The following is a 26,693-nucleotide window of genomic DNA, read 5'->3' on the forward strand; positions in this document are numbered from 1 at the left end:
GGGATCTCAAACAGAAAGAAGTTTCTGCCCCAGCAGAATTTAGATTTCAAATCGGAAGTCCTATAGAAAAAACAACTAGATTATGGTTTTTTAATATTTTAAACCTGCATGTGTATAGTTGCAAACTCTCTCTCACACAAGCATATTCTCTTTAATTGGAAGAGTCATCAATCCAACAAGAATGAGTAGCATTTGGTCATCATAGGAGATTACACGTAAAATAACAGAGATCCTGGTTAAGTCAGGAAACAATAGTTGGTAACAAAGAAGTTTAAAATAATTTTAATATTATTTTTTGAAGAACATTAGTCTTAACATCTATATTCACCACGCATTAAAAAAGAAGTGAGAAAGTTAAATTCCTGACCCTACAAAGGTCACTGCAAATGAGTATGTGTGTGTGCTGGGGAATGGGAATCAGAGGAAAAAGGGAAGAACTCAAAATGTAAGGTTTGAGGAATGACACTGGAACACATCCAAGATCAATCTCCATTCAATTTCTTAATTTCTGGGACAAGCAGCAGGTCCTTCACACCGCATGGAGCACGACAACTAAATGCCAAGAACAACAGGCATAACTCTTTCAAGATCATTCCATCAGGATTTTGTAAAAGAAAACAGATTCAAATATCTGAAAAAAAAAGTTGCTGAAGAGAGCAAAATTTTCACTTCAGTCTTCTCTCACCAAGTAAAACCTACCTCCCCAACTTCACACAGACCTTTCACAAGAAAAGGAAACGTGGCAAGTGAGCAGGTACCTACTTCAGCTAGGCGAGAATTTGAAATGTTCATTGGTCGTCTTAATATTTTAGGTGAGCCTTCCCAAGATTTTGTTGGTTCCCTTCATGCACTTTTATTTCAGAGGCTCACTGACCCCTACACTGAAATATTAGCTAACAGTTTTGATTTTACACCGCAATGCTTGCATTAGTCTGTCAGTGCATAGAGAACATTAATAGAACTCCCACCTGCAGCCACTGATGTTAATTTATACACATGCCACCTGTGTGCTGGGTTCACAGGAACACCTCTGGATTCTCCAGGAGGCCTCTCTCCAAACATCTCCAGTTACATTTGGTCTCCGCAGAATCCCAGCGGGGCAGAACCACGGCTGGTTTTACACACAGGCAAAGGCAGCAGTAGTCTAGAGTTGCATATTGCTGGGGAGCAGCAAAACAATCCCATGTGAGGGTACCTGTGCCCATAAGCTACATAAATCAGAGAGGTGAAGAGCCAAGTTAGCTGCTACATCCCTGAAGGGAGAGCAGCAGCCTTTCTGAGCTCTGCCAGGAAATGGAGGCATCTCCCACTCCCATTTGCTGTGACAAAATTTATTTCTGGCTGTAGCACACGAATTTGGTACTGTCTCTGACAGAACCATATACTGGTAAATTCTCAAAGAAACAAAAGAGAACAGGACCCCAAAACATTAATGAATGCATAAGTCATAGCAGATACAAATGAGACTACACTTACTTTACTTCATAATTTCTAGGAAGAAATGTCATATGTCATCAGATCCGCTCACTACAATACCATCTCATGGCAAAAAGATGCTCAAAACTCATTACACAAGAACGTTCTTCATGAAAGTCTTCAAAGCTTTATTCATCTATAGTTGCAATTTTTTCCTCTATCTTACACTCATGATTTGCAAAGTTTCTGTTTCTGTCAGATTCGTGGTACTCAAGTGCATGGACCTGCCCATGCTAAAAATTGTTAAAGACTATTGTACAGAGATGAGAAAAAAAAGCAGCAAAAAGTAGCATAAAAAGAGTTTATGCTACACATTTTAATGGTGTAAATTTTCTATTCAATCCTACTGATTTTTTCCTTAAAGTAAATTAAGGAAAAGGAAAAAAATCCTTAAAGACCTATACTGGTACTGAAGATGACAAGAAACCTACTTCTCTTAAAGAATCATCATAACTTGCCTATGGCTGTCTAAACAAATACCTTACTTTCTTACCCATCTCCTAGTCTAGATACATGAATGCTCCTTTTGGAAGTAGTCTGAGGCCATACTCTATAGAATCACAGAACTCTGTCTCACCACGTGCTTCCATAATCAAATTTATAGCCAGAAAACACAAATAAAGCAACTTCAGCAAGCTAATGGAAGTCAGCTGAAAAGTACATGCTAGAAGAGACTGTCAAGTAATTTTATTTTAGCTGTGATAGAAGATGTTTTATAAAGTTTAATTAGGACCTGCAGGAGTACTTACAGAGCTCCCTCACACGAGCACTGGGTCACCAGAATACTGCTGGTTCACTTTTGTTATAAAAACATCAATAAGAAAACATGCGACAAAGGGAAATGTCTAGTACAGCCAGCGTTTCCACCTGAGCAACACAGAAACTAAGTGGGAAACTGCACAAGTATGCTATGGAAGGGAATGTACGTGCATGTATGTATGAAAAATACTCCTAAAACAAGGAAACTTCCTAAATAGCATTGGCACTATGATCCATTTTCTCTAAAAGAAAAATCTTTTTGCCTCAGTGAGTGAAATACCTTCTGCAAATGCACTTCTGAATCCTCACTACAGTGCTGCCCATCCCCTCCCAAGAGAAGCGAGTTTGCTCCTGCCTGCATCTGTTCTGCAGATGTGGCACTGCCACCTTTCACCCATCCTTGAGGGAACAGCCTATGGATATCACAGTGTGAAATCGATCTTGTCCCACACGTTTTACTACCAGCTAAATATGCACTCCAACATTCTCCTTCTATCTCAGTGAGGCGTGAACTTCAGTGACGGGCTAGGACCATATAAAAGCTATAAAAACATCGTTTTTCTCTTCATCATGCCCTTTCCCCTTTCCCACACCTCCATCCCCTGAAAACAAAAGGAATGAGAAAAGAAAACTATTGCTAACATAAGTTACTGTTTAAAGGAAAATGTTTAAAGGGAAAGCAAAAAAAAAGGCAGGGGAATGTAAAACCAACTTGTACCGTGAACAGATAATATCAAGTTGAATGCTGCATTTAACTATTTAGTTGAGTATTAATTGCACTTGTACGACTGACTGAGAACGACAGTTGCTTCCAATCAGCATCAAGAAACACGCTTTGTCATATGGGAAATTAACTCTTCTGCAGATGTTGGGATGTAAGCCTCTTCACAATATCTTTGAACATATGCAACTTTTACTCCACACATTAAATAAAGGGAAGTTTTAATGCAGCATTCCCTCTGGTGTGTTAATACTAAAATCATACTTGTCTAAACACAACAGTTTCGACTGATGCCTCAGTATGATTTTGTCCTGTTAAAAAGCTTATATGTTCTTGTTCTTCTGCCATGACCCCAAATACCTGCCAGACACTCTCCTAGCTCTCTTGGCCATACTTTTTCATGAATGGACTCGTCAGTATATCCAGGTGATGTTTTGTTTTTAACTCACAAGCATAAAATTATTTTCAATTTCCCACATCTCCCCTTAAAATACACACACGTTCTCTTCACTCCCTCTCCCTAAATATATATTATTTGGCAGCAGAGGGAGGGGAGTGTTTGGGAGCTTTTTTGGTTAGCTGTTTTTTATTTTTTTTATTTTTTTAAAACTTGTCCTATGCATCTGTTGCAGTTTCATTCAGTGCCAAATACTTAGATAAACTGTGGCGCACATCAGTAGTAGTACCACAACCTTACTCCTTATCTGTAGAGGGGAAAAAAAAAAATACATATCCCAACAATTCATGCAATATCTGAAGACACAGAAATGATTTTTTTTCCAGCAAAAGGAAGAGGTATGCACTCACCTACTCCTAGACAAGAGACTGCTCCTTGAGCAGTAAGCAATGCTTTGTTTTCATTTTTGCAGCTGAGAGAACATCTTTTGCCAATACAGGAAAGCTCAGGAGGAACTCTAGTCTTAATTAATACCATAATTAATTGCTACTCTAATTTATATCTTAATGGATTATAACAGGTCATTATATTTGATTAAAGAGGAAAGAAAATACAACCTTTTCACGAAGCTGTCACATTTGCTGGTGAAAAGTTTTGATGTAAAGTTTTGATGTTTTACAGTTTAGAATAACTGTAGAATATCTGTGCATCACAGTTTGAGCACAGGGTGCATAAAGATTTTAATTATTACATCTTCAAGAAACAAATCTGAGATACAAAGCACTTGCTGCTTATTAAACGTAGCTGTTCAGCTTGTATTAATTCCCTAGTGGCCTGCTTTCCACACCCTGTTTTCTAAGTCTCTGGACGCAACACAAGTTTGAAGCAAATGGCCTACAGAACCCTATCTCATTTAAGTGTTTTAATTAAAAACTCAGCAGAAATACAGTCCTCCACAAAAAAGGCAAAGGGTGAACACTGGTTCACCAGTACAAAAAACAACAAGAACCGCTGTCTCAGTACGATGTCAAAAGGTACCATGAAAATATATACTGGCATTTATTTTTCACTGGTAGACTGACATCAGGTTTCTCTGCCATTTCAATTTAAAAATCTGATTTGGCTCTAGAGTAGACATCCGGGAGCAGCTTTCTCAAGCCACCTTGTTTCTTGTGCATCAGACTAATGGTTAGACATTGTCAGTTACCTTTCTTCAGATTCAGCTGAACATGTGACTCAGTGCAACCAGATAAACGTGTGAGAAGTTGTGTTGCTATTTGTTGGACATTACAAAAAAAAGTCAGAAGATTAAAAAGACCAAGCTGTCTTTCCTTCTGCTAGCTATGCAGCAACTAAACTAAGCATGCAAACATTGTTAGATAACAGCAAACCAACAGGAAATCTGTACCAACATCCATCAAGCCACAGTTGTCAGTCTATCACAATCACCCAAAGGTGATCAGATTATACCCAAGAGATTTGGGGCATTTTGAAAATGGCCTCTAGTTTACCCACATGGGAAATAAAATGGGAAAATCCTTTTACTAAATCCAACTCAAGAGGTGTTGCTAAAAGCATGTTCTGCCCACTGCATTCATAGAGCTTCAACTTTGGTGTCACAGCCAGGGGAAAAAATCTATAATCAGTAGCTTTCTTATTCACAGGGACACAACTTCAGTAGAAGTCCAGAAGAGGATAAAATTGTCATTGGAACACACTATGAAGAGGCAAGGCCATTAACGAAGAATAGCTATCGCAAAGGTAAAGAAAACCAGGAGCTGTGACTTTTCACAGTAGTTTTTAGTTCGGTTCCTAAAATAAAAAAAAAATCACAAAAAACAGATGATGTTCAAAATGGCACTACAACTCCACAGTTCTGTAATGCAATATCAGATTTGTCTTTAGATTTAATAACAGTTTTCTTTTTCAAAGCTCCAGATAATAAGTTACTAAAGGACAAGCTGTTCTACTGCTTGTTTGAGCAATAAGCATCTCACTACTAAATAAATCAGCATACTAACACACCAGAAGAATATCCAGGGGTATTTCTAGATCCGAACTTTCAATACCAATCTGTCTTCCCAGAGATTTAATAGAAAGGAGTGAATTCTTCTGCAGAAGTCTGACATCGCACCAGCTCTTCCACGGGTTAGGAAAATGGAAAACTGAGTTTACCACCCGGGTTGGCCGCTCCTCTTGTAGGATTTGTACATCTACTCTCATGTTGCTCTGTTGAGTCCAGTTGTGAAAATATGAAGGTACCCATTCTAAGCCTCATACCCTTCTGCATACTCTCATCATAAGGCAATGATAATGTCAGCTGCAACAGCAGATGGCACATTCTCAGAGAAATACTATGGCTAACTCCTAGACGGACTGAGAAATAAGCTAACACATTTTTACTCTAGTGATTTTTAGAGCTCCAAAAAGGAGGACAAGAAGTTTTGGCAGCAATGACACTATGAAATTAAAATGAATCTAGTTGAAGATCCATTTCTTCTTTGTCAGATCTGTAGGTGTGTAAAGGAGCAAGGAAGTGCCGATACAGCTTCTACCTCTGCTACACCTCTCACACCCAAACAGAGTTACCTCCTGAAAACCAAGTGATCATTACACCACTCTGCAGATCAGAACCTTGGCTCCTGTCACTTTCCTACAGTCAATGGCAAGGGGAGAGTTAAAACACCAGACTTCTAATGGTTAAAGTACTAAGCTACAAGTAGAAGGTGCCCTACTAAATTCCCTTTTGCTCTTAAATAGTCTTGATTATTTCACAACTGCTATCTGCAAAACTCTAATGCAACTACAAGAAATGTTTAAGCCTAAGATTATCAAGTATTTTCAGGATATAGAAAGCAGGAAACAGCAACACATTATGTAATTCAATCATTATATTCTGCCATCATAAATATTTAGAAATTCCAGGGCTAAAGAGGTCCTTCATGCACAGTATCAGCAGTCATCCCTTCAGGGTGCAGCATGCTGACTGCTTCTCCATGGGGAGTTTTATCTTATTTCATTTTCATACTGCATTCCGTATCCGTGTCACCAATCAAATTGATTCCCGTTTTATCTTACAGAGGAGAAAGTTCAGTAGTTGCCATCAACTTTAAATGCATTTTGAAGAAATTACCTAAGGCAACTAACATACCTACTGTTATTTAGCTATAGAAAATCAACAGTGTCACAAAAGGTCCAGAATACTGCATCATTACACACGTAATACTTAAGAATATTTTAATATGTATAAAAATTGCTTCATTTTCACAATAAAAAAGGTTTCCATTTACAAATTTGTAGGTATAAAATGCTTCATGCCTTTGAAAAGAGGCAGCATCACATAATTCAGAAGATACTTTATTGTTTCGTCTTTCAATAAAAATATTGTAACACTGACTATATTATAAAAAATGTGTAATTGTTGTGAACACTGGCACAGTCTTCCTCTCCTGAAAAGCCTCTCTTTCAAACTGGATATCTATATATCCAGTTATATGAATATATATTGGATATCTATATGTCCAACTATATATATTGGATATCTATATGTCCAACTATATATATGATGAGCAAGTTAGGAAAACTTCTTTTCCAATTTATAAAATAAAATTAAAGTAATAATTTTACTTTAAAGTGTCTTACTTTGTTACTTACTTACTTAACATTGTTACTTATTAATAATACTTCAGATTTGAAGTAACAATTTATCTACAAAAAAACTGAGTTAAATTGCAATAAGCAAAGTTTTATTATTTATTACAGAAACTTCCTACATTCTAACAGTTCACTAGACCAAAGAGAAGACTAGCAGTGAAACACAGTACCTCCTGATATCTGCAATATCAATGTCAAACAAAAGCAATGACCAATGATGCCTTAATAGTAGTACTTTGTGGTTTTGATATGAATCAAAAATTAAAAACAAGAACCAGTTGCTCTTTCTCAAAGATACAATGGAAATTAACAGCCCACAGTGCAAAGCTGACATCTATTCTGAATTAGAGATGCTTATAGACGAAACCATTACTCTTACATGCCTATGCTTCTGATCCTGAGAGGAGACAATACCATCTTGACTACCTGAATTAGAAATTACTATCTGTACACCAAACAATACCAACATTAACTGTCTAACAAAACAACTAACGTCTTGCTTTCGATTCAAGATATTTAATAGTTCAGTTTTCCTATTGGCGAAGTAGGAGGAGAAGGGAGAAAACATCCTTCTCCTGTGAAAGGATCAGGCTCTGGCTATGGGCTGAAACACATTAAGTGGAGTGCTGATTCACCTACTAGATACATCAAACACTATATGCACCTGCAACATACATGGAAAAGTACTCTGTCATCTTTGTCAAAGTCAACATAAAAGAACAATTAAAAATACATATATATATATTTTAATATCAGCCATGTCACTTAGCTTGGAGTACACAGAACCAGAAGCTCCACTTTCTTCAGTCCGTGTAGAACATGCAAGGTCCTTTCAAAATGCACACAGGATGCCACAAGTGGCATCTAGCAAGAAAGGCAGTGACACAGAAGAATTACAGTCCTTGCTGCATGAAACCTCCAATCTAGATTAGCAGCACAGTCCAAATAGACAATCAACATGTCCTACTACCTTGTTGATGCAGTTAAGCTCTGTTACAGCTTAATGTGGAAATAAAGCCATTTCTTCTAAGCGAGCTAGCTCAAGAAATAGCAGCATCTTAATAACAGCTGTTAGAATAGGCCTCAAAAGGGCAGATCTCTTGAAAAAAGATTTGAAAAAGAAATGTTTAACTAACATTTCTATTAGTAGATAAGCATCTTGGTTTTAAAGATTTTGCACATGAAAGCACTCCTGGTGTGGTAGTTAAGGGGTAAAGAAGTACTTTGCATCCACAGTCAGAGGGCAGAAAGGCAGTTTGGTATCCTCTCTCAGTTGCTCAGTAAAGACCTTAAGTCATAAGTGAAGCACAATGGCAATCTGAAGGTAGTGAAGAAGCCTGAGGACAAGTAAGCAGTCTGCACCCAAAGTTGTTTTTAAGCTTTACATGCATCATATAAAGAAAAATTATTTTAAGTATAGAGCTAAAATAGCAGGATAGTATTACAGTACACAGGCACTGTTACAAATCACAGATGGACTGAAGCAACAGTAAGACAGGTGCGAACACTAGTTCCATAACACAGAAATTTCTGTACGCTTGGGATCTCCCTCTTCAGGGCAACACCTGAGAAATACACAGAAAAGCAATTTCATAACTTCCTGTAACACTCACAATATCAGTATCTTTAGGTATTTTCCTCTGTGGCACCTGCAGTATCTAAACAACTCTGAAGTATTTGAAATACAGTCTCTTCCCTGCTTTCCCTCCTTACTCCAACCTATACATATACAACTTCTTTGATTTCACTGAGCAGGAGACTACATTAGCCAACAGTTTCCTTTATTTAGGTTTGATAGAAATGCACAATATTATTTAAAAATTGAGTTTCATTCAGAAATATAGTTCTGACTGTCATCTGAAGAACTTTTTTCTTCCAGGAACAAATACCATACATAGCCTAGGATCTGACTCCTACTAAGAACTGTATTTGGCAATCATAACCTTCTGAACTGATGTTGTGGGTACAGAGCTGTTGTGGGGTTCACGCTGTGGAAAGTGAGGCTTCATAGCTCCAGCAACTGGGATGAAACCCAGATATGCCATTAGTAAACTAGACATTCTCAGGGTAGACTCAGTACAAAAAGGGAGACCTATCTCAGGATGAATGTACTCATAGCATGACTGTGTTTACTGTTGAGAATTATGCCAGCTTCAGCTTTCGCACACTATGTGGTTGTGTAGTTATAATAAGCTGCGGTCACAAATCACTGTTACACAGTCCGTGCCTATAAAAACATGAAGCTGCAAGATGGTGTTGTTCACATTTTCCTGCTCTTTTTTTTTCCTTTTTTTTTTTAATGCCTATGGGCTAGTATTTCTACCTGTATTATCTCATTAGCACCTGCAGGCAACTCAGATGGATGTCAAATGCTGAAGGAAACCTGAGCTGTAGAGGACTCTACATACAAAAGTTTAAACAAAGGTTTGGGTTCAAAGAGACTGACATGAGGTATTAATCTCAGGGAATCTCCATTTACTTTCAAAATAACCTTGGTGGTGACAATTAGTTTGTGATAATCATACCAAGGAAGAGCTACAGCAAGACGCTGATGTGCAATTGTGCAAGAAACCACCATTCAAAAAGCACTGCTCCTGTGCTGAGCCTTACTTTGCTTGCAAAGGCATTTATTTTACATTATACAAAGTGAGGTTCAGACACTTTCTTCTAGTCCTAAATGACATAACGGAACATTTTCCCAGGAAAAGAGGCAACACAGTTTGAGGGAAGGGAGTATGCGGAAAAATCACTTCCTCTGTCAAAGTGGAAACATGTGCCTGCAGTAGGCAAGGTGATTTCGTTTGCAAGTTTGCAAGTTTCATTGTGGTATTATCGTACGGTTAAAAGTGAAGACAAATAGGTGGCTTCCCCCCACTGCCCCTATGAATTCTACATTCCCCTTCCCACACAAGTAAGACCTGCACAAAATACACCCAGAAGCAATGGTAGGTTGCTACAGATCACCAAGCTTTTCGTGTCTACTTTGTATTTTTGCATCTTATTATTGTTGCAGATAGTTGTATCCACTGGCTCCCCAGGGATAAGATTTGGCCTATTTTTCAAGAGCTTGAAGATTAGGAGGTGGGAACAGATGGTTCTAGTCAAAGTCTTTTAAATCAGTTCCAAAGTGTAACATTTTCACATACTCCCCATGCTTACCACCCATCTAACGAAAAGTAAAGAAAAAAGAAAAGAAAAAACTTAAATCAAGAAGTGACAGAAGAGGAGGAAAAAGATGAAAGACTAATTCATTCAGGCTGGCTTTTGCATTTTTAACTTCTTAAGTTTTAACAGTAATGCAACACCCAATCTACTATGCTCACACTATTATCATTACATTTAGCTCGTGTCAGGACAAACACTTGAAATCTTCAGCACTATTAATACATAGAAAATAGCTTCGATGGCATTCCAAGTCATCCATCTGTGCCACACAATGCTACAGCAATGCAGTTGAGCATGCATGAAGCATAGCATTTAAGTAAAACAACTTAATAAACATTTAACAGAGCGCTTTCCTGCTCTCAGTGATCTCATGCATCTTTTGTATCACAGCTTCCCACACAGTGCTATAAAAAAACAACAGGGAAATACACAAAAGTTGAGATAAAGTTTATCTAATTAATAATCATAAAAACAACAGTGCAGATAGTACGCTCTCCAGATTCCCTTGCCCGTTCTTCACTTTAAACCCACCATTTTGAACATAATTGCAGTATGTTTCTATGTTGAGAAATATACTAACTAGAATCTTGCAGGATAACTTTCATTTTAGAAACATCCTTTAAATCAAACAACGACAAAGTAATTATTTCCCAGTTGCCACCTGGTTTTCAATCACACTTCCTTAAGCAAGGGTTTTTAAAACCAGTTCTAGATGTTACATGGGAGAAGGCACAGATGTGCTAAAACATGTACTGATATTTTAGTAAAGGAAACCAAATGCGGACAGGCCACTATAAACTGTCAGAAGAAAATCTATACCACCTAGATTTGCGCTTCTTGGTTACAATGATGTGCACATTTGCATTTATGCCTGCAAATATCAGTTGTTTCATTTTCCAAATGTACCATCCTGCATTTATGGCAAACTTTTAACTATAATTTTAAAAACACAGGAAAACTTCATTCTCAATTTAATAAGTCTTTCTGATTTTATGCAAACCCAATCAGGTTGCACAGAATGCTTTACCCGGGCTGAAAACTAAGGAAAGCAAAAGAAAATTAGCACTGGTTTATGTAGTTCAGGAACACACACTGAATGCAAATGCTGTACCAACAGCAGTCCAATTAGAAATAAAAATCACATTAAAAAGCTGAGTCTGAAGTGAGGTACCTCATAGTATATTAGAGGAAGTAGACCAGAAACATTACTATATATCCACTGCTCTTTCTAAAGCATGTTCTATCATCATGATACCACAAGACCAGAAGAGATGTTATAAGCCACACCAGAGCCCATATGGAGCTTAAGAGACATGTGAAGTAACAGCTTCTGTGTTGGCAGACTTGCAGCATGTTCTATACAACAGACAGAAGTTAACACACAAATGAACCTAAGCAAATGTCCGTGCATGTGTGAAAACATGGCTTTCACTGGACACCTTGGGAATGTTATTTTCAGACTCACAGGTACAGTGACTGTGAGCCACTTCAAAAAGTTAGAAAACTATCTGTAAAGTTCTTATTCATAACAGGGTTTAATTACAATATGGAAAAGGTTCCTCTTCAAACACTAACTGCTCATCCTTCCACGCCCCACAAAAGTGCGTGTCTGCTTCTAAAAACAATCCAACCATAAATTAAAACTTAAGATATGCTTAAATTAAGGTTCAATTGCTTGCTTGCCTTAAAAATTAATAGCGTTTTCAATATATTGTCCGGGTGACCTTTGAAATCTTCAAATTATTTACACTCCACGGCATGAGAAAACCACATGTTCTACTTAGTTAACGCATTAGCATCTAACAGTAAATATGCATATGTAACATGCCATTAAGAAAGATACCCCTCCTATAAAAACATTAACGTGCACTTACAGAAGCAAAGTCAACTTTAATTTATACTTGTTGACAGAACAGATAATATATTACAGACAATTCAGATATGTTCAAGGGTCTCGATACATTAAACTTACTTTTTAATCTAAGAATGCTTTGCTTTAAAACAAAAGGGGGGGGGGGGGGGAATGGAAAGGAAAAGCATTTCAACTTTAATATGGAAACCACAGAATCAACGGCAAAATTACCCCTTGCATGAGGACAGGTTTTCATGTTAGATAGAGTTACATGTATTTTCAGCCATTAAATTGCAAAACTATTACTGTTCTTAGATTACTAAATCTACACTGACACTATCATAAATTATTTATATCGATCAGTTGCATGTCATTATTGTGAAATTTTGCCTTCAACATGACTTGGTACTAATCATCAGATTTCCAGTTATTTATTTTAAGTTGAAGCACTGAAGAGAAAGTTCAAGCCATTTGCTTTGAATTTTTTTTTTTTTTAGTATAAATAAAGAATACCTTACACTAATATTTATAGGGGAATTCTAGTTCAGTACCCCAGTCACAAATCTAAGGCAACAGATTACAAGTACTTACACAATTCAAACAAGATTAACAGTATGCAACTCTCAAAAAAAAATACCCAAAATTTTGGCCTTCAACTGACTCATATAGCGTTCCTAAATCTTAATCAGCACGCCGTTTGCAGTCTGACTTCCTAATGCATGTTTCTCATCGCAGTAAACTACATAATAAAAATATTAACATTCTATCATGTAATTACCCACCATTGGAAGTTCCAACGTTCAGTAACAATACTCTTAAAGATCTATACTTCATGAGAAAAATGCGTAACACCTAGAAATACTTACCTTTGAACAAGGTCAAAGGATCGGGGTGAGAAAAGAGAAGTAACAAAAAAAACCCACACATCTGAAATACTCCCAATCACTGTACACCAAATCCCTTCCATTGGCTTCAGTAACCTCTAGGTCAGACCTCAGAACAAGTCTATCAGTCCCATTTTCTTTCAATCAGAATTATTCGGAAGCAAACAGCTTCAGAAATGTCCAGCGTGCCACAGAAACCTGAAAGGTTTGTACACAATTTCTCGTGTAGTACATTTGAAAAGAATTCTCATTTATCAGCTATTTACATACCATATTGTTTCAATTAAGTCGTACCTTTTGAAATCAGCAGGAAGAATCATATACCATTTTATTTCAGATAAAACCGATGAGAACCGATACTATAATTAGTGTTTATACATGGAAGAGATTACAGTATAAAAAGATCAGTACTATAAATAATTAGCAGCTTACATTATTCTTTACTCGGTGTGATTTTTAGCCATTTTCCCCCCAGTGGAATGGGCATTTTAGATAATGTGGTTTGAGTAAACTGATTCTTTTACTAGTTCCATGCACTCAGGTGCACTGAATGTATGCAGTGTTTTCAGGAGCTTTTTTTTTCCTTACAGCTTTGCAATTAAATTTTACTACCAAGCTAACTAAATACATAGGTTGCATATATATGCCTTGTAATTAAAATATATCATTTCTAGAGGATGTTCTTTGCCACAATGCAGTTTTAGAGACAAGTCAAAGGAAGAAAGTATTACAGCAACACAGAATTGGAAAAGCTCTACAGAACTCATTTATTACATGCACACTATACAGACAGAAAGAGCTTTAAAAAAATCAAGAATATTAAGCATATTAAAATCTTTAAAGCAGGGCTTCAAACTCTTAGCCTCCTTTAATTTGTTTTTATATTCTTGTTTGATGCTGTTTTCTTTGTTCTGATGCTATGCCAGTTAAATTGCATCATCACAAAGCAACATTATGCAAGAATGTCTGGCTAAAATTAAAGCGTTATTTCTTAGCATCACAGTTATAGGGAAAATGCAGCTTAGGCATTCACAATGTAATTATTCAAACCAATATGTTCAGTGAAGGCATAATGAAAATAAGGTAATGCAAAGCGAGCACGGATAGCTGCATAGCAAGAAAAGCCACCAGCGTGCTCCTCCTCTTGCTCTAACTGCACTCTTTGGGATCTGAGTCTATTGCCACAGATGCTCAATACAGCTGCATTTAAAAAAGAAAAGAGTCAAAGAAAAGCCTAATAGAAGTTGAAGATTTCCACACACAATGAACAGAGCTGAATTAACACATATGTATATTTCTGAACGATTTTATTATTACATAAGAAACACTTAAGCCCTCAGTGAAATTGCCTGTTCGGACAAACAGTGAATATTTTCCTCCAGACACAAATGCTCCTAATACACAGCTCTTCGTTTCAGAGGAGAATGGATCCATTTCCTGAGTGACATTTTTCCGCCTGCTGAAGTGTAATACAGCAGCATCACAATAAAATTTAACTGCAGCAACGCTATCTAAACCAATTCAATTCCTGATTTGGTTGAATTACTTGTAAACACCAAGTAGACACTGTTTACAGAATAAATAATTATCTGATTCGCAGGAAATAAGCAGTTAAAGAGCAGTATTCTATACTTATTCCCTCAAGGTCTCTGCCACGAACAGAAAAGTGCACTCAATGGTAACTGATCCTGAACATCTCAGGACTGCAACTTACACTGTGCATGATATTTTTTCAACATTGCTACGCTGAGCAATGATATCTATGCTCAGCATCCACAATTTATTGTAACTCGTGAAGCAAAAAAAAGTTCTAATAATATTTCTGGATCTCAAATTGTTTCATCTTCAACGTCCAGAGGAAAAAAAAATCATATCCACAGACTGTTGTAACAGTGGAATTCATCTCTCCTAATATAAATATGTTCTGTCATTACTGACCACACTGAATTTCTTAATCATAGGTTCTATGATGTTAAGCGTGTACATCTCACTGCAACGATTATTTAACCAAAACACTGTGTGCTTTAACCTCTATGCTGCTTTATGCTTTAAAGAAGCAAAAGCATTTTCTCTGCAGAAAATACTGTATTTCTCATTTTGCATGCCCGTAAAATGTCCCAAGCAGCATTAAGACACAGTGCATTTCTTCCACAGATGAAAGAAGTCGAGAGGATGAACAGACGTTTTTAAAGCTGCATAAACCACAACGTCAAGCTTACAAAGAACAAATGTAGAGTTACTCAGCAAGAAGACCAGAAACATGCACGCACACATACACCCCAGCAGTACTAATGATCCTAAAGGGGAAAAAAACTGCTTTGTTATGCAAATAAACCCTTTCTAAAACAGAAAATTAAATGATGTCATTCAAGCCAATATCCTTACCTCAATGGAAAAGAGGTGAGAGACACCATTCTCTCCCTTCATAAGCAAAACACCATCTAAATGTGTATAAGTAGGACTCTGCAGCACTTAGCTCCAAGAAGAGTTGCAGAAAGAACATTGGAACTGCTTGTTTTAAGAAGTTAATGTTTGTTCTGCCAACCCAACTTATCTGAATATAATCAATGCAACGCGTGCATTGTTGTGTATTCAGGCATTCCATAGAATTTTATTCATAACGTTTCAAACAGTGACTTAGTAGATGGTTTCTAAATATATAAAAACATGTTTTTTCTTCCAAGAATGTATTAACGTGCAGCCACAGAAGCACATGCAGAAGTACAGTAAGAATTTTGAGACACGACATACCAAATCAATTTGCATTGAATAAATGCATTAATGTTATAACTCATCTAACAAAACACATGCGTTCTGTCAACTCAGCAGCAGCACTTTACCAGCATTCAAACAACAGATATTACATACAATCTAAATTCTCTTTAAAGAGCCCGCTTTCACTCTAAAAAATAAAAAACCACATGCAGACCTGCTCATATAGCTGCACAAATAGCAATTTAATGACAACAAAAGAACTCCAGAAATCAGAGCTATTCTGTGAGCACTCTCCATAGTTTCACAAGCAACAGTGAAAATCACCCACAGTCCTGTAAACACGTATTACCCTCTGATCTCAGTAGACTTGCAACAGTTAGCTTTAGCTGAAACGTTTCACAGAAAATCCAACACTTTTCTTCAAACTTGTAAGAGATAAATTATGCTGCAATTTGGCTTTCTTAGTACCCCAAGGTACTCTTCCAAAGGGGTGAGTGGATCACTAAAGCACACAGTTTGAGAAAAAGAAACATATGAGAAATAAGTTAACAACGGAAACCTGCCAAATAGCAAGTTGTTATAAGAGCTTTCAGGAAATTTGGTTATATCTGCTTACAGAAAGCAAAGCCCTAATGAGGTGCATCTGAAAAATAAATGGTGAAGCTAGTGCTTATCCAGGATGGTAGCACTCAGAGCCATATCAGGAGTAAGTTTTATGACTAAAATAGGACTAGATATCAACTTTTCCAACCTTGACATAATTCCTAGAGTTCTCTAATCACAGTATAATATTCATTTCTAAGGTTTCTCTTTCTATTCTGCTACAGTACCTTAAAATCCCAGGTGTTGAACAACCATTGACACCAGAACCAAAGCCTACAATACCGACAAAACTCTACCTTTATCTTGGGAAAGCCCTACTACAAAATTTTAGATGCAGATGAGTATACAAAAGCCTCTTTAATGCCTAGATGATTACATATTTTGCAGCCAATAAATTTAAGTCCATCATTGTACTATCATTATTAGTTGAACACTTCTAGAGGCAGGTCTGCACCTTGGCTCATTTTAACCACAAATCTAATTTAGGGGATTCAGGGCATTACAGACTACAGCTCTTTCTTACAAAAAAAAAGCTGACATATGAGCAAATCTTACCAAAGAATGCTTGCCTGACTGAGGACTGACATTTCCTTTCTCTAACTTGCTTAACTGAAAAAAAGGCATTCTGGCCAATTCCTACAGTACCCCAAGGCAGCTGTATATTACTTTCAGTTGCAACCTGTGAATACTTTCTTTTTCTTTCTGTCTCTTTATTTTGACATGCATATTATGTTAGCTGATTTCAATCACGTTGCATGAGTGGGTGACATACCTTAAAAGATTAAGTTTTGCCACCTGGGACTACTCCAGAAATTCAGTACTTTCTAGCATCTCATACCCTTCTTCATCCTCTGTACACTTGCATTATAAATAGTAGCTTTCTTTCCTTTTTTGTGACTAACTACAAGTTGTTCAAGGCTGCAGTTGATACAAGTCAGCTTGAAGTGTCATTCCTCTTTCATTGCTATTACTCAATAGAGTTGCTCCATTGTATACGACGCTCTGCTGCCATCTATTTGACGGAAAAAAATACAACACCACGAATGCCACAAGTGTCCGCCTTCCCGTTCCACCAGCTTTCTCTCCCTTTACAGCAGCTGTTAGAAGGAAAACTAGCAAGGACCTTTCGATCACTCCTCTCTGCTCATCCTTAGATTCAGAAGTCGTTCAGAAGTCGTAATTACTTTTGCACTTTAAAATTGCTACAACTGAAGTAGAGATGAGCTTATTAAAAATATATTTAGTAAGCGCTCTTCGCTAAACAGTTTAATCCAGTTTAATAACCTTCTTGCATTTATAACTTCAAACCAGATTCCAATTCTGAGGTTTGTATTAAGACTTTAATTATGTAGCAGCAGAGCAAACTGAGAGCTTGGTTTCAACAACTATCTATATCTATCAGGCTGAATGAATAGCACTGAATGAACATGGGTTGTGCTGCAATCCCCTTTCACTACACCAGATTTAAAATTCAGAATCAAGTCGGGAAGTCAAATTATGGAGCCTAAAAGCAGAAACCACACACAAAGCATGAGATGAAAGAGGTGGTACTTTATCCATCATCAGGGTCACTAAGATAAACACCACTTCATTCATCACAGGGTTCAGCCTGCTTTGCATGAAACTGTGCAGCACAGGAACAACAGCTTAAAAAGCATCCCTTACTTGCAAGACATTATACAAGAGACATCCGCAAAGAAACTGAAAAATAATATAATCTTTAGTTGTTTAATTACCAAACCATATAGAGAAGTTCTGTTTCAGGGCTCAGACAGGTCCTCCCAGCATTTGATTAAATACTGAAATAATGTCTCCCCCCCCCCCCCCGCATCCCCATCATGGTTGCTTTCTTAATACACACAAATATATATAATATCTTATTGGTGGTAATGTACTTACCCTGGTCATGTTCCTTAAGAAAAGCAAAGGGAAAGATGAATAATGGAAAACTCTAGCAAGTTACTAAGAACTCTATAAACAATAGTTGTTAGAATATCCAAAAAGCATATAAGCTCACGTTGCTTTTAGTAGTAGGGAAGGAAAAAAAAAAATCCTTACCACAGAGGATGGGCAGGGAGAAATTTGTTGTTGAGAGTGGGACAGTTAAGGAGAAAATGGGAGAGGTAGAACGGGACAGCACAGAGGCAATGCTCACATAACTACTGCTGCATACAATCATTTGTGGAGTAAACACAGACCCATAAACATAATGCCTTAATTTTCTCACTGGAACCAACATAAACAGCACTTGGTTTGGGGAGCCATTTGTTAATGCTTGTATTTGCTAATAACTAATACATACTAGTAACACTGCTATTTCATTGTTCTTTGTTTGTATTCACAGCCATAATACAGCTATTTAGCTATTAAAGTTAACCTGTTTAACAAAATTAATAGCTGCACTAAGATAGAAAACATTTTGGTTTAGAGTGCAGTCTGCCAGTAACAGGCCACAATTACAAAGAGTGGTAAAATGCCATAAATATTTAGTGGGTCAAATGAACGAACATACAAAATGGCAATTGCTAGCTATTACTGGAGTTACCTTTCTTCTTAATTCAATTCAACAGGTAATTGTATTAAGAAATACACGGAATAATTTAAGTGTAAAACTATGTAAAATTTGATTGTTTACACGAAGTTTGATCGCTTAGGGTTTGTAAACTACACACAGAACATCACGTGTAAGCATTACCACTGAGCACTCCAGAGGGCTTATTCTGCCCTCTGGTGCACTACAACTTCATCCCACAAGGACAGAGCATCTTGGACAAAGCACAGGAAAGCACCCGAGTAATTCCAATTGCCTAAAGCTAGTAGCTAAAGGGTGCACTGAGCTACATTAAGACTGTTCAGCACTTCACAGGATCATATCCTGGGCATGACAGAAGACGGACAAGTACCCAAGCATGCCACAGCACACATTACTACAGGCCTGTGCAGAGATCCACTGCAAAGCAGAGTTATCCCGGAGCAGAAGGCCCTATAATTATAGTCTTATTATAGCAGGAATCAGCTTTGGAACCTCACTTTCTAGACAATAAAATGAACTGCCATACATGTTAAATTGGAAGTAATTGGATATCATCTTGAGACAGTAAAATATTCTATAAAGCATAACTATATAAATCTTTAACTCCATAAAATTATAGTACTCTAGGCTTATATTTGCCTATGAATGAGTACAGAAGCATGCTGCTAATATTCTTTTCAACTAGCTAGGCTAGATCCTGTTACCCTGAACACCCAAATTCCTCTTTTTTTTTTTTATAAAAAGAAAGAAATCCTTAGTTTTCCAAGCAGTCATAAGCTTTCGTGACATGCACAGCACAACCTATGCGACTGTATAGCAATAAGGACCACAAGGTACAGTATATAAAGCATTTATTATACAAGCTGTAATGCACAATTTAAGCTTTGTAACTACCTCAATATTGGAGAGAATTTGCTGTTAATTCATTGAATTATCTATTTCATATAGGTGAAACTGTACCAAATAAAAAAATGTTGACAGGAATAAGTATTTCAGGACTGGAACCAATCTGCTTAGGTTTACAGATCACATAAGCACACAAATAGCAGTGTTGTTAAGGTTAGTGATTGCTATTTACATGTGATAAATCTACCCTACAAACCAGTAGGGAACATTTCTGTTTAACATAGGCTACAATATTAAAATACAATCTCTATCAAAGAAAACCTGTTTTCAGAACTATGCTACCAAAAAGGCAGTATTAGCAATTATTAGAAGTTAGTTTACTACAGTTACTGAGATGGTGAAAAGCTAAACCAAACCAAATTTAAAATAGGAGTCATGGCAGACAGTTGTTCTATATGGAGAACACTTCTCCCAGCCTGGCTCCAGACCTTGAAAGTATCACAGAACTCAGTCAAGGGGCTTTAGTTCTCAGTTTTGACTAACATCTGGATTAAGGTATTTAAGTTTATGCCTTGACTTTCCTCAAAGCTAAATACTCAATTGACACATACAGTGGAAGTAGCTTCCTTCTCATGAGACGGCCTCAGGGCAATCACTACCCTAACCTGACTTTCTCAAATTATTTTCAACTATGCTAGCTACACAAATTGAAAGCGGATGAGGAAACTGGACTGTCCCTGTAATGTCATTGGGAAAACCTACAGGAGACTGAGCAATATTTTAAAATACTTGACACACCTGTGTCCCAAACACTGCTTTCCTCAGAAAGTTGCACAGCACTACTTTCTCCTAGCAGTTGTTCTAAGGCACCAATACAGCTGCAGGAAGATGCAACCCATAAATATGCTGACAAGTGTGAAGCCCTGTCTCCCATAAGGTTTTCATTCGTCAAGCCAGGAGCAGCCCAGGGGGGAGCAAGCAGGCTTTATATGTAGTAGCAAATAAGACTTTCTCAGTTAACCAGAAGAAATCTCACATTCGTAGGATATGATCCTCACTGGGGACCTTTCACTGCCTTCCATTTTATCAATGAGATATCTGCTACAGGAACAACAAAGCAGGGCACAGGTAATCCACGTTTCTGGAGTGCATGGATGATGTGACAAAGGTGACTGAACAGACAAGAAGGAAAAATGCTACAAAGATCTGATTTCTAGAGACATGGAAGGAGTGGTCAGAGCAGCCTTGGTTGCAAAGCCCATGAGACTGTAATGTTCAGGATACTGAGAGGCAGGAGCATGACAAAAAGCAGGATCACAATCACAGATTTTGATAGAGAGCGCAGACTTGGACTGTTTAGGGATGTGTTTAGTAGGGCATCAGTGAAATCAGACCTTGTGAGAACAGGGGTCCACAAGACCTGGCTAATATTCAAAAATCGCCTCTATGCTCAAAGAGAATTCATCCTGCAAAGTATGAGATCATACAGAGGTGGCAAGAGGCCCACATGATAAATAATGAGATCCTGACTAAAGCATAAGCAGCAAACGTATAGGAGTTGGAAACAAGTACAAGTGACCCAGAAGGAATACAGAGGCACTATTCAAATAGACAGGTATGGGGGTAGGCAAAGCAAAGCACGTTTTTTGAATCAGCAAGTAGAGTTTCTACATCAGCAGCAAAAAATAATAGAACAATAAAAATAAAAAAGCAAATTAAAAAATAATTTAAAAGATGACCAGTGAAGATGTGGGCCTGCTGCTTAACAGGGCAGGAGACGTTGTGACAAAGGTCACCTCATGACTGAGGTATTCCACGTCCTATACACTTGTCTTTACTGATAAAGCTGATATTAAGGAATCACAGGCCCTGAGACACATGGAAGATGTAGAGCAATCAAGGCTTACCTCTGGTAGAGGAAGATGCAGGGATTATTTAAACAAAATGGGTACACACAAGTTCTTGGTACCTGACAACTTGGCAATGATTTTCAAATACATGAAAGACAAGAATGCGATCAGAAGTTAGATTTATGAAGATGAAATCATGCCTAACTAATCTCAGAGCCCTCTATGAGATGATTAGGTGTGTGGATGATATAAGATTGGGCTAGACAAACAAACAGTGAGGTGGACTGACAACAGGCTGAAGAACCAGGCTCAGTGCTGTGGCCAAATGCAGAAAGTCCAGTTGGAGGACAGTCACTAGCTGAATACTCCAGAAATCAATACTCAGGCAAATACTGATTAACATCTTTACTCTTGACCTTGATAATGGAACAGACTACATCCTCAGCAAGTCCGCAGAGGACACAAGACTGGGAGGAGTGGTTGATAATGCCAGATGGTAAATCCCTTCAGAGGATCTCAGCAGGCTGGAACAATGAGTAGGCAGGATCCTCATGAAATTCAAATAGAAGCTATAGAACTTCAGGCTTCAGTAGTGGTCCACATGAGCATGGGTTTTACATAAGTTTGGAATTTCACTCTCTGGTTCTGAAAACCTTGTTGCTTTTTGTCTCTTTTTTTGTTTGTTTAAATCCTTCCTGCTGCTACTCATCTTTCATGCAGCATGAAGAGAATCACATTAATAGGCATGGGGTTGAAATCTAATGGTATGATGTTTGGTTCACAATAACTAGGAGTCAGCATTTGATGCAAATAAATGAATAAGAAATTCACAAGTTCTTTACCTTTGCAAGCCTATATCATCTGTATGGTGAAAGATGATACTAAAAGGCCTCTTTGTAGGAGAAAAAAAATAAACAAGGAAGAAAAAGAGGGCCCAGAGATAAAGGTGACTAAAACAATTAAGAGACCTTTACTCAAGTGAGGGATTAGAAGTCCCTTGGATTCTTAAATCTCACCTCTTAAGAAGCAAATTCTACCATGGTTAGTTGAAATTCTGCAGATGCCAATACATGCAAGGAATAAATAGAAAGTGAACTAATGAAAAAAGTTGCACACGTCATGCAAAAAACACAGCATATACTGACTTTTTAAATATAGTTACATACTAGACATCAACTCATTTTCATATATCATAAAACATACTTGCTACAAAATTTCTGGCAACAAATGTCAACAAGTAAGAAGAAAATCTAGGATGTTAATCCCTCAGACTTCACACAATTTAAAGTAAACAGAATAGTTGTGGTTATCTGCAATACAGCCCAATTGGACTACACTATTTAATACATGGCTACTAGAACAACAATAGTCAAAGCTGGAGTTTATTTTCCAGTCCTATAGTTAGCTGCTCAGTATGGCAAGTTCCAAGTGCTGAGAGCAAGAGACCTTTTCCTAATGTTCCACTGTCTTTTTGCTTCAGGTTTGTCACAATATTTACAAACCTCACCAGTGTAATACAACTCAAATCAAAAATCTTACAGTATGGACAAGGATGCCATCACTATTGGCTTTCAGGAAAAGAGAGTTACAAGTTCACCTCCGTCCATGGGTGCATCTACTGAAACCCTATGCAAAAAGAACATTTAGCCAAAGTAGCATTTCAATAATTTACTTGTAAGGCATTCAACTGAGAGGGGTAAAGGTAGAGTTTTGCTATGAATTTAGATTAGGTCACCTGCACACCACCTATACACAATTTGTTATTATTTAGCATCAATATACTGACAATCACTCCCATTAAACTTATATGAAAACAAGCCATGATCAACACAGTGTATCCCCAAAGCACTAAAAGCCAGAGAAGGAATACACATAAAGACTGGATAGAGAACATGAGGCTAAAGTAGCTCTGAAGTGAATGTGCCACTGTTTTCCAAACACCCAACGCACAAGTTACAGTATGGGTAGCTAATCCCTATTTCTCCTCAAAACAGACAGGAATGCACACTGGATAATTTGTTCCTACTGATGATATCATTCTGTTAAGTTTACTGTTTTTTAATGACTAAGTTTCAGCCTTCTCTCACTTTCTCCCATGTAGAAGATTAGAACAGCCTCCCAGTGACCTATTTTATGAGTCATAATCTTCCCTATTTATGATTCAGAAAAAAGTCTTCTCTGACAGTATTTCCCAGACTACCGTGGGTTCATTCCAAGAACCAATTTCATCTTCATTGGTTTCCTGTAGGAAACCAGACCAACTTCCTATTATTTTGTTTTCCTTCATTTCAGCATGGCTCACATAAAACTAACTGGAAGTGAGAGCAATTTTAAAAAAAAACTTTATTCTACATAAACACATGCCAACATAAACACCACCAAAAAATACTGAAGACGTCACTGGTTCTAAGCGACCAGAATGTGAAGTAAGCTAAGATTAGAAGTCTTTTTTCTTCCTTCTCCAAACATGATGCACACAGGCAGAAGCAGTACATTTACATCAGCAAAGTATAATGGCAAGAAATGTTCAGTTCACTGAGAAAGACCTTCACTCCTAACAAGTGGCCAAGTTCTAACCCTTTTCTTCTAATGCTGGGAATTGTTTCCAAATGGTGAATGCTGTGGGATGATCTAGAAACATGCAGATGTGGCACTCAGGGACATGGTTTAGTGGACATGATGGTGATGGGTTGACAGTTGGACCTGCAATCTTAGAGGTCTTTTCCATCTTCATCAACTCTATGAATATATATTTAAGTCCTATCAATACCCTAGTGAAGTCCACCAGGCACTTTAATCAGGCTAGGGGTACCTTGGTTATTTCCCCAGCTGCAACAATGGAAGTATTACTGGAGATATTAGGAAGCACAATAAGCACCTCCTTAAAGATGTCCTCAACAAGACTTCACATAGAGGACTTCTTAGCATTGCTTAAGCATTGGTCTGCTGCATTCATGCTAGCTTATGAGAATGGCTTCTTCAGATCTCCTCACTGTGCTCCATGGCACATGGCTCCAAAAACTAAGAGTCAGCATCAGATCTGCATAGGCTCACTGCATGAACTTTGTTCATTAAGAAATAAACTTTCTCAAAGCTGTGATTTGAGCTGCTGGCAAATGCAATAAGCACATGGAGATAGCATGGTTCTAGACCCAGTTCCCTAGGAGACAGAAGCCAATTCCATGGGGATTGTTAGCTCTGAAACACCCAAACTTGGTCTGCAAATACCTGGAACGATTTGCCAGTTTAATTCTACAATGCAGCAGCTAAAATGCCTTCTGGACAAAGAGCTGCCCTTAGAATCACATTAGATTTGTTCTGATAGTGCTGTACCCAATTTAAAAACCCTAACCAGACTTGTGCATAGCACAGAGCAAACTGGCTAACTCAATCACGAAAGCAGTTTAAAGGAAAGATTATTCCCTTTTCATCTTTATATTCTCCTGTCTGCCTTATCAATAGCTGAAGTCTTTCATCATGATTTCCTCATGGGCTTGTGCACTGATAGGAGCAACAGATTGCCTTTTGTAGGAGGGCCGATTTACAAAACCAAAGCCAAACTGGTTTTCATTAAACTTAAATGCTCCTTCAGTTCTAACCTCAAGAGAAGCTAGGGAATATTACTGCTGAGGAATACTTTCACATTGCACACATTAGGGAAAGGGCATAAGGCTAACAATTTACTACTTAGCCATCAGTTTTTGTTTATAATCATGGCAGGGAGTGTGAATGAGGTTTTGGCAAGTAAACGAAGTTTACCTTCCAGTGAACTGAGCTAAATATAAAGCAATACAGCTTAACATATATATATAAAACACAAATTAAAGTTATCTGTTCTATTGTACATGCTCCAGTATGACACAGCAATTTTTGCCAAGGTAAAGTCTTTCCAATTTCAGTTTCTATAACTCCATTTTCCAATGAAAAGAAGTAGTAAAGTCATAAGCTTCACATAAGCTTTTAGCAAGGCTGTTTTCTCTATTTACAGTTCAGTCAAAAATGCCACCTACATGAAAATCAGCACATGTGAAGCCTTTCTGTAAATGACACATAGATGAGCTTTAATGCAAATGTGGTTATAGTCAATGTCTGACCTAACAGTGCATAATTTCTGCACAGGGTTGATCTGCAGTATGTTGCACAGAGAAAGCTGTTGCAAATAGTAGGAAAAATAGATTTCTCAACCTAGGGATCTTGTTGATAATGAGAATTTAACCTCACCAATCTCTAATACCTGCTTATGTACTCAGTATCCAAACCTATGCAATAATTCAGCACCACAGCACGCACAATTATCTATTATTTACCCACAGGCAGCACTTATTAAAATGGTTATATATGTGACAAGTTAAAAAAAAATCAATGTCACCACCAATGCACGTTCATTATTCTCAGCTCACCTTGACATGGCTCTGAGCTCCCAGGTTGTATATCTCATTGGGTTTGACTTCATTAATGATCTTCACCAGGCAGGTGCTGTCCGTGAGGTCACCATAGTGCAGCTTCATGTCTTCAGAGTTTAAGAAGATACAGTTAACATACTTTAATCCCAATACAGCATTCTTCATCCAGATTCTATCCCAGGCTTAAAGTTCAAATAAATAGCTAGCGTTCTCCTTTTTTTTTTCCAATTACTAAGTAATACATTGCTTGTTTTTAACTCTTTAGGCCCAATATGTATTTCCCTATAATAATAAATACTAATCTAGACTCCTTTTAGTAATGTGATTTACCTAGCAACATTTAAGGCAATTTTTCAATAGCTTACACTTTGTTAAACCAAGTTATATAAATTTGACCAATGCCACATACAGAATTCCAGCCATAAACCACCCAAAAGAGCATTATTTTAGTTTAGGCTTCCAATCTTTCCATTGCAGGCATTTTTAGTAACTTAAGCATACATATAAAATAACATATAAAGGTATAATAACACAACATATAAATAAGCATACATATAAAAAAATATAGCTAGTAATAAAACATGTTTCACAATACTACACAAATCTCAAACATGGAAATATCAGTCATGCACATTATATAATCTTTTTCTGATCTAATTATTTCTAATTGGCATGTAAAAAGGTAGGCAAGAACAAGAGTCCAGTTTCTGTCAAAATACAGCAGGCTGCAATGGCTTATTGACTTATAGGTTTCGACTCTAACCTGTTATGACCTTATCAAAAAGGTAAATTCACCCCAATAAAACATCTTTTATCTTATATTTAAGAACATGAC

The 26,693-nt window shown here is 37.3% G+C and overlaps 1 protein-coding gene across 4 annotated transcripts in view; it reads right to left on the reverse strand.

Moving 5' to 3' along the window:
• Positions 1 to 26,693, reverse strand: part of GMDS (GDP-mannose 4,6-dehydratase) — a 393,387-nt gene that overhangs the window by 310,724 nt on the left and 55,970 nt on the right. For all 4 annotated transcript variants that reach the window (XM_015282187.3, XM_046937855.1, XM_046937856.1 and 1 more), the window contains exon 4: positions 25,856 to 25,965. In XM_015282187.3, coding sequence (XP_015137673.1) covers positions 25,856 to 25,965 — 110 coding nt within the window. The remainder of the gene's footprint in view (positions 1 to 25,855; positions 25,966 to 26,693) is intronic.

The sequence above is a fragment of the Gallus gallus genome, chromosome 2, assembly GCF_016699485.2.
Source record: "Gallus gallus isolate bGalGal1 chromosome 2, bGalGal1.mat.broiler.GRCg7b, whole genome shotgun sequence".
NCBI classification, from domain to species: Eukaryota; Metazoa; Chordata; class Aves; order Galliformes; family Phasianidae; genus Gallus; species Gallus gallus.